The sequence below is a fragment of the Hippoglossus stenolepis genome, chromosome 2 (assembly GCF_022539355.2).
Source record: "Hippoglossus stenolepis isolate QCI-W04-F060 chromosome 2, HSTE1.2, whole genome shotgun sequence".
NCBI classification, from domain to species: Eukaryota; Metazoa; Chordata; class Actinopteri; order Pleuronectiformes; family Pleuronectidae; genus Hippoglossus; species Hippoglossus stenolepis.
Window position 1 is genome coordinate 7,485,148 of NC_061484.1, and position 9,588 is coordinate 7,494,735.

The 9,588-nt window shown below is 40.3% G+C and overlaps 1 protein-coding gene across 1 annotated transcript; it reads left to right on the forward strand.

The window, feature by feature from the left end:
* Positions 1 to 1,663: 1,663 nt before the first annotated feature.
* LOC118101027 (prostaglandin E2 receptor EP1 subtype) lies at positions 1,664 to 8,857 on the forward strand. Its single transcript, XM_035146648.2, has 3 exons — positions 1,664 to 1,798; positions 3,279 to 4,189; positions 7,914 to 8,857. Exons 2-3 carry the CDS (start codon positions 3,320 to 3,322, stop codon positions 8,181 to 8,183), a joined length of 1,140 nt encoding a protein of 379 aa, XP_035002539.2. The 5' UTR covers positions 1,664 to 1,798; positions 3,279 to 3,319; the 3' UTR covers positions 8,184 to 8,857.
* Positions 8,858 to 9,588: the final 731 nt, after the last annotated feature.

The window sequence follows — 9,588 nt, forward strand, 5'->3', positions numbered from 1 at the left end:
AGAGTAGCTCGAGCTAACATCTGCCCGACATCAGCATGTTTAGATTGTGACAAGCATGCAGACAATAGCATTGACCTCAATGCACCTCTGCACCTAAGCAGCCATTATGTGCCGAGAGCATGGCTGTGGACTCTTGTTTCATCGAGAGTCAAAGCTCCTGAAAGTGGTTATGTGTCACACCAGGTGTGTTTTCACTCAGTGTTTGGTGAACCCCAGCTCACCGTCTGCTGCTGTCAAATGCCTTTTGCAGACCTCACTCCTTTAACCGACAACAGATGCCCTTTGCAATTTTACAAATGAATACTTCCCTAATAGACATTTTTGATATTTTAACATGTTGTGAAATCGTACAATTTATCTTCAAAAGACCATCATGCAGAGCCGAGTTGCCAGCCGGTGAAACCTTCCCTCCAGCTGCCTTTCTTTCTAAGTTTTGTAAACCAATTTACGTGTCAGTGCCTGTACCTCCACTCTGGCTCCTGTGAACCACCAGCCAATATTGGGATGTTGCTCTTTCCCCCGTTTCCAAACCACAACTTGTGCAAGTATGTGTCCAGCTGGGCTGCCAGGTCCTCTTAAAAATAAAACAAACACGAACACCTGTCCCCAGTATGCGGCAAAAGAAACCAAAATCAGAGATACATTATGCCTCGCCGTGGTTTTTCCTCTCAGACTGTCAATCAGCAGGAAGAAAAATTGACATGTTTTCCATAATGCAGCTGCAAAAACCCTCAGGACTAATATCAGAGTCCTTGAGAAACATCTGGATCTATCATGATGATGAATATCACTTCTCCATACTGGTCCAAATGAGTTTCCAAAACTTGTAGCTGTTTGTCTTTTCAAAAAAATCAAAAACACAAGTGCAAACCAAACTTTTTAGATAATTTAATCAAATATTTTTTGTTCAATGTCTGACCTACTCCCCATGCACTGAGGTCACGTATACAGAGAATAGGAAAAACAGCAGCCTGATTAAGACTGCTGGATATTTCCGTAAGCTGATACCTCCAGGTTATTTTGAGCACAGTGTTAAATAGTGAGAAAAAAAACATTTAATCTCGGCTGTGAAACTGAATCTGTTCACATGGATCCAGGCTTCACAAGACAAAACACCTTCACCACAGATCCATTACAGGCTACAACAAGCAGAAGTCATATGTAGAGCCCCATCTTGTAAAACTGTTTCATAAGCGAGTGCTTAAATCCAAACAATGTGGTGACAAAGTTGTGCCTGTGATATCTGCAGCAGTGTCGGTCAATACAAGCAGCTCTGTGAATATTAGCTCTGTGTATGATATTATTAATATAATGTTTGAGATCATTTCTTGGAAGTGTAGGTGACACATATAAAGTGAATAATATTAGGTATAGTGCTCAGTGATTGTACACTGTAATGTAAACACAAGGCAGCGACACAGAGGGGGAGAGAGAGAGGGGGGAGATGAGGCAGCAGCAGCAGAGACGCCCTCACAGCCTGAAGGCGGCGGAAAGACGTGTTATAAAAAAACGTGCCTCTGTGTTTCAGTGTCAGTGGGGATCCTTTCACTCCTGTACAACCCTGGAGACACCATGCAGCAGCCGGACACACTCACACATGGATCGTATCCCACACAGGACGTCGATCTGCTGCACTTTACCAGAGGGAAACATGATTTCTGATCCAAACTCCGAGACATTTTCTCATGTGTGTGTGGACTGTTTGTGCTGAGAGGATCTCTGGATTTCTGTGAATCAAGGAAAAACCCTCTGTTTGGATGTTCAGCTGGACCGAGGAGGATATCACAGCTATGCAGGGGTGAGCTTCGTCATAAATCTTAACTTCATAATAAATGTAATGGATAAAGTTGACTTTATTTCTAAGAACTACAACTTTAAAGACTAAACTGCATCTTTGCAATTTAATAATAACTCTGATAAACAACATTTATCCAGTTTTATTTATCTTTATTTGCCTGTTTATTGTTTCTTACACACTTTAAAAAAACAACCAGCATATTAATTCTGCAAACAGCTGCAAATCTATTTACACAATCGATAAACTGCTTCATTAGAAATTGTAAAGGGAAAAGAATTATTGATTTTTTCTGTAATCAGCAGAACCGACATAAAAACAGCTATTTTCTGCATCACACTAGACTCAATGATAACTATTTCCAAAACATTATCAGCAGCTGATATTTTTTATATACAAATAAAGATAGCTTTTGTTTGTTTTAAAGTTTCTTCTGTGGTTTTATTTTTATTTTATAAATTAATTTTTCTGTTATTATTGGGTAAGTAAGGCTTGTAAAAAACACCTTCCCTGGATTATAATGTGCTGTCAACAGAATCCGGATGAGAGGACAGAGGGACTATGGGTAGGGCGACTGTAGAGTTTAAACATGTGCGTGGATGAAAGTAAAGCTTAAGGGGGGGCTTGTAAATTAGGACGAAACGTTATAAAAACTATAAAATGTGTGTGTTTAACATTCAATAAACATAAAGTTGAAAAAGAAAAATCACAATTCACTCCTGAATAAATCTGAACATTAGAACTGACTGTAAGGTCAGTTTAGACAACAAAAGCCGATATGAGGATTCTTCATATTAGAAAAAATATTCATATCTATTTGATTGTAGAAAAAAACAAATCTGCTTTTAGATAGTGTTTTGTTGTGAAGACTGTTTGTAGCCGGTGTTAAAAAACAAACCTGAGTAATGACAAACTATTCTGCATCATGGCAGTTGTGGTGATTGACGCATCTTCTCTGTGATTCTGTGGTTGCTTCAAAGTGTTTGCTTCAGCTGGTTGTTAGGGTCACGTTCAAGTGGAATTTTAGAAGATAATTTTCAGAATAAAAATCTAGTCAGGTCTTTTTGTTTTTAACTACTCCTTGTTAGAGGACCTTAGATTCTAATCTATAGAGTTTACAATTTAAAATTATAAATAATAATAGGTTATTAATAAGGTTGATGGTTCAACATTTGCTTCGAAAAAAAGCTTCCCTGCTCCTTGTCATAAAATGTCTGGACTCTGCTGGAGGAACAAACAACTTCCTTCTAAAAGATAACTCCTCATTCGGTGAATTTGTGGTTAGCTGGTGACTGTGAAGGCCGTAGAATGTGATTCACAACCTTTTCCCACTCAACAAACACTTCTGTTTACCCTCATGATGTGTGATAATTCATTTTTAACCTACATCTGTAACCGTTACTGTTTTTAATATCGACAAATCAGTTGAATTTTGACTTTGATTCGGTTCATAATCCAGATGTACCTCTTCTTTGTCTTGCAGCCTCGATTAACTATGGACCTCTGCACCTTCAGAGATCAGTGATGTTAGCTCTGAGCCACTACAACTCCTCAGTCTCCCCGCTCCTCCCTCACTTCTCCAATGACATTGGAGGGAAGGTGGAGGCCCGGGTGGCCGTGGAGGGGCTGTCGCAGCAGGGGAACTACACCTTGGTGCAGCCTACCACAAGTGGCGTCATCGTCGTCGTATTGTCCATGACACTGGGCATCATCTCCAACATTGTGGCCCTGTTTATCCTGGCTAACGCCTACTGCCTCCAGCGCCGGCGCTCCAAAGCCACATTCCTTCTGTTTGCCACCTCACTCGTAGTAACAGATTTTGTCGGCCACGTGATCCCTGGCGTCCTGGTTCTGCGGCTCTATCTCCATGGAGGTGTGCGCCCAGAGGACTTTGACACGTCTGATGGCATGTGTCAGTTCTTGGGAGGCAGCATGGTGTTCTTTGGCCTGTGCCCACTCTTCATGGGCTGTGCCATGGCTGCTGAGCGCTGCCTGGGTGTCACAAGGCCTTTGCTACACTCATCCCTGGTCACCAAAACGCGCACAAAGATCTGCCTGTCTATCATCTGGCTGGCAGCTCTGTGTGTGGCCATGCTGCCCTGCTTTCACCTGGGCTCTTACGCCTACCAGGACCCAGGGACCTGGTGTTTCATTAAAGTGCTCAGTGACACTGAGGAGGTGGACGTGGCGTTCGTGGTGCTGTTCTCTGGACTCGGTCTGACCTCGCTCGCCGTGGCGCTGGTGTGTAACACCATCAGTGGACTGACACTGGTGCTCGCACGGCTCAGGAGGCAGCCCGGCTCCCATCGCTCGGCCAAGTCCCACGACATAGAGATGGTGGTGCAGCTGGTTGGCATCATGGTCACCTCGTGCATCTGCTGGAGCCCTCTGCTGGTGAGTATCAGGAAATACAGAAATACAATGACAGCGAGGCATACGGCCAGGTCACAGCAAAAATATCAACGTCACATGTATTTGTGCACACAGGTGTACAGAGTAACTTATCAATAGAAGTCGGTCATACCCTTACTTCTAATGACTCCCCAGGCCCAAATTCAACAACCCAACACAGCATAGTTTGGTTAATTCCTGTTACACCACAAATGATATCATTAGAACTAGCAGCTTTATCGACGCTTGCGGTAGAACAAAAAGAGAGAGAGGCTTGAATGTGTGAGCATTTCTCTGTCATGCTGTGTTTCAACAGTGACGGCAGACTATGTGGTCTCTTACTTCTCAGCACAAGAAAATGTTGTTGATGCTGAATGATACAGAAAAAGAGTTGAAAACATAGAGCAAAGAGACGGCAGCAGAGACACATTCAGACAATGGCATGAAGTCTGTTTGTGTGACACTTTTATTATCATGCCATGTTATAAAATTATTTTCAAAAACTTCAACCCTTTTTGCACAAAATGTGTGAATTCAAGAACTTTTATCGATCCATGTCCATTTATGATTTACTTTCTAGGCTTCATTTTTATCTGGCTCTAGAAAGCAGTATCAACTCAATGGAATTTTTCCCTCGAGTCCTGACACTAGGAGCAGTTCACTGACGGTGCATTCACATGCTTCCCAGAAGCTCCCATTTCCTCGAGTTGTGACCTTGTTGTTCCGACTTTGGCGTGTCCATGTGCCTTTGAAGTCAGAATGTGGAAAAAAACACATGAAGGCTGTCAACAAAATATGCTGTGTTAATGTATTTAGAGCGTTCAAACAACACCATGACACCTCATTCTAATATTGGCATGGTAACAAATAGCAAAGTAAAAGGATCAGATCTGACAGGCATAAAAACTTCTGTGTTGCCTAAAAAGTCTGGTGTTAGTGCCTCACTAATCTGAGACGAACAAACTGATTACAAGTGACAAACGTGCAACATTTGCCAAGTTCACATTAAAAGCTATTTAGAGCTGATTGCAAAATGATGCTAATTGGTTTATAAGTGATGATGTCAGTAACTCGTTTACAAAACGTTTCACCAACTTTCCAAGTTGCTCCGACTTTAGATGGCGATCACGTGAATTTTTCCAGTCTGGACTCATTTTTTTCAAAATTATTCCGCCACCGCATGAACGCACAATAACACATCACTAATGTCCGTCCTGCATGAGTGGAGCTCCTCTCAGGACTGTGCATGTTTGACAGCTCCCTCACAGCTTCGACTTTGTTTGTTTCAACAACTTACACTTTACCTCCTGCTGCATTATAGTGTGTGATCAGTATTTGTGTTTTCCAGCTGACCCCCACCCGACTCGAACCAGATCGAGCTCTTAAAAAGCTGAGGGTAACTGAAAACACCTGCATGAATGTACAGGCTCTTTTTTACGGCCTAGTACCTTCTCTTTGTGGAATTGAAACGAGAGACCCGGGCCTTTTTTCACGGCAGACATTTTGGCATGTCATTGTAGGAAAGTCACGGGTGTTTCTGATAATATTCAAAATGGCTCTGTCCAAGTAGGTTATTTAATATTTACACCTGTGCTTCACCCTGTGACAGGTCTCTGTTTCTTCACTTAATACAATTAGACACCAGACACCTTCAGCTCCATTATTTCCTCAATGACTTTTCTCATGACATTCCATTGGAAACCACAAAAAACGTCAATAAACAAACAGCACTAACGAGAACGGCACCCAGTAGAGTGCATATACATCCGCCAACAGTCTCCTCATGAAAGCACATTTAAATTCACTAGATCTGGATTTTGATTGCACACACTCATGGATGTCCCTCTCATAAACATGCCTGATTTATTTCCTCAAGATCCATGAATTATCCTCTGAGAAATAAATACAAATGTTGAAAAATGTCCTGTTTTGCAATGATAAAGAAAGTAAAGGAAAAAATCCTGGATCCACCCAAACATGTAATGTGTTCTTCTTTGGGTCATGGCCCAACCCTTCAAACATTCCATGGAAATCAATTGAGTGGTTTCTGCACAAAACTAACAAACAAATTAGGCGGAGGCAATACATGGCAATTCAAAAGGAAGACTGTAATAATGATAGAAATTTCTATAGGTAACACAGATAATGGTTTCAGTGCATAGTCATCAGAACGAGAGGGTCACTGATGGAAGACTATGTATGCTTATTCAGCATCACCAGGATCAATTCCCAAAAAAACGTGATCCATTAGATCTTCGTCTGGACACAGTCCTCTTGGTGCCTGTTGTATATGGTGACAAATATCATTAGTTCTGAGATTTCAAACTTTTTATTTATTAAAACTATATATCCAATATTGATTCTCATAGGACTTGGTATCAATTCTCTCCATCAAGCCATAAAATTGTATTGAAACCACATTGGTATAAAGTAATAGCAGGAATTGTGTTTTTTTCAGTCCATCTGGGCCTGAATTGAACCAGACCTTCACTTCAAGTGTATGTCAGGTCAAGGAAGTGTGACGCCCAGCTGTGACGTGACAGGAGGGAGGATATTCACAAAACACTACCTTTGGCTTTAAAACTTTTAACTTTATAACTTAATACTTTATTGCTATATCAACAGAGTTGATTGCAATTTGTTTTTGCAAGCTCACCCACCAACATAGACAAGAAGAAAATACACACATACTCAAAATACATCACAGGGTATGAAACACATCAGTAAAATCTGAGCCCAGCTAAAGAATGAATGACCAATGCTAAAAAAATAAAACAAACATTAAAAATAAATAAAACCTCAATGTATAAAATGATAATATTTGTGTTATATTGTAATGTAGGAAAAAATGTTGTTGTATATATTTCACAAAGAATACCAAAATGAAAGTGCATTCATGTGCATATTTGTATTAAATAAATAGAATCACTTTGAGAATGAAAAGCATCAGCGGGGCGATGCCGGCCCTTTGCACACTGTAGCCTACATATTTTCATAATGCCCATTTCCTAATGACATCATCATGACATTGTTTATAATGTGTGCTGAACAACAATGATTGGTCATATGAGAGAGCTGTATATCGTGTCTTTAATATGCTTGGTTACAAGAGTTAATGCATTAATACACTTTATTACATCATTTACTGACATAATCACATAAACTGACATCATTACATAATGATACCATCATAAATATTTTTTGATCTGTATAAGCTATAGTCTATAGAATGCAGATCAAGGAAAAATATAAATGCATTTTTTAACCATGCATGATGTGATTTTCTGACTCCTCTGTGACTTTTTCTTGACCTCTCTTGTTATATATTATGGAAATTTATTTTCTCTTCAATGAAAAATTTAAATTGTCTCTGTTGCTCTTTTCAATTTGCAGATATGTTAGAAAAGTTTTTTGTGGACCATATTTTTGTTAACTATGACCATGGCCATTGACCCATCAGCTCCAATTCTTAATCATCTGGAGATACCCCCCCCAAGTAGTATTCCCACCAAGTTTGGTAAAAATCTGACCATGCATTTTTGATTTATTTTGCACAAACACAGACAGACCAAATCAATACCCTGCTTGTACAGTTGCGCGGGGACGACTTCTTTGTTGTTGTGAGAACCGCAAAGGTTTTGTTTTAATGAATCTTAGTTTAACACGAACAGCAGCGTTTTCATTTTTTACCATAAATTAATTTCAAGCATGTTTTTCTTGCCTGCAGATCTTTGGCCTGATGTCTGTGATCCACTCCTTCACGGGATCCATTGGGGACAACCTGTCCAACTACAAAACCCTGATGGTGATGGGCGTGAGGCTGGCCACGTGGAACCAGATCCTCGACCCCTGGGTCTACATCCTGCTACGCCGCACCGTCCTCCGCAAAATCTACCTCATCGCTAAATGCCAAGTGGGCCTGAGGAGCAGCATGTTGGGCCGCTGGGAGCCCACGTCTTTCCCTAGCTCGGACAAGAAGGACGTCAACCACGTGTGAGCTGAGAGGAGGACTGATATTGATACTCTGTGGATGTGTGTTCTCACCACGTTATTGAACAAATGAAGAACTTGACATGAAAAGACAATTAGACAGAGTTGGAAAGAACCCACTCTGTGGCTGGGATAGTGGAACCGACCAGTTCGATGTTAAATTTGACATTTCTCAGATGATCCACAAAAGAAATGGGTTATGGATTCAAACTTTCTCCATCATACTCCATCAAAGTTTATCAGCGAGTTCAACGTCTGATCTTACAAATGGAAGCTAGCTAATGCTGTGATTTTGCACAAAATATCATAAACTTTGTACAGTTTACTTATAATAAGTAAACATTCCTTATTGTTATTATATTCCCATTAGGAAACTCATAATGACAAAGATGTAGGCAGTATTAACCACGCTGCAGACGGCTGCAGGAGTGATATTTAAAAAAGGGACTGAATATTATCTCAACCTCATTGTCACCAGCTTTTCACCAGTATTAAAAGCATCATTTTAAGTATTCTGCTGAATGTACTGCATAGAGGAATGTTAATATTCATATACTGTGGAGTTTATGAATGTCTGAATATGCTTTTCATGTGTTTATACAGTTTTATAATTTTATAAGTTGATACTTGAAATCGACCCTCAATTTACTGAGGAGATGTAAATAAAACAATTTAATGTGATGTGTACATGTAACCTGAATTTATTTTTATTTTCCTATCAAATGGTTCCTTGTGGAGAAGGGGGATATATTGCCTGGTTAATAAATGTACCACACTGCATACAGTGGTGTTGTAAAGTATTACAGATAATTACTACAATGCTTTCAGTGTAAACTATGATCCTATGAAAACTTCTTTGTTACCCAAAAGTATTGATAGATCTGTACTTTTGGTTGTGCGTGAGTGTTGATCAGGATTTCCTCTGAGGATTGTGGGATTTTCTGCAGAGTCATCCTTGGCCTCACTTTACACAGATGACTATGATTATCCCCTGAAAGGCCGTGCAGAAAATAGGCTGTTAGATCAAGAGGGTGGTCTGCTTTCTTACAGGGGCAATTGTCCTGTCAAGCAGTCTGTTTCTATAAAGTGTCTTTAGATGAGGCACCGTGTAATTTAAATACGATTATTCTCATTTTTCAGTCTTATCTGTTTCCTGTCATGCATAATGTCTGTGCAACCACACTGATGCTATCTGCTGCTGCAACAGTTTGTCCTCAACAACCCTGCCAGCAGCTGGTGTTGCGTTTTAAATGTGTAAAAATGAAAAGACTAGCTATAAATGTATAAAATGTACAAGTAGGCCATAACTACAACTATAGCCTCCTGTTCCACCAGAGTACATGGAGGTCTCAGGTGGGCTTTTGAATTTCACCTAAAACGTAACTGCTCCCACTTCCTACACCTCACACCTG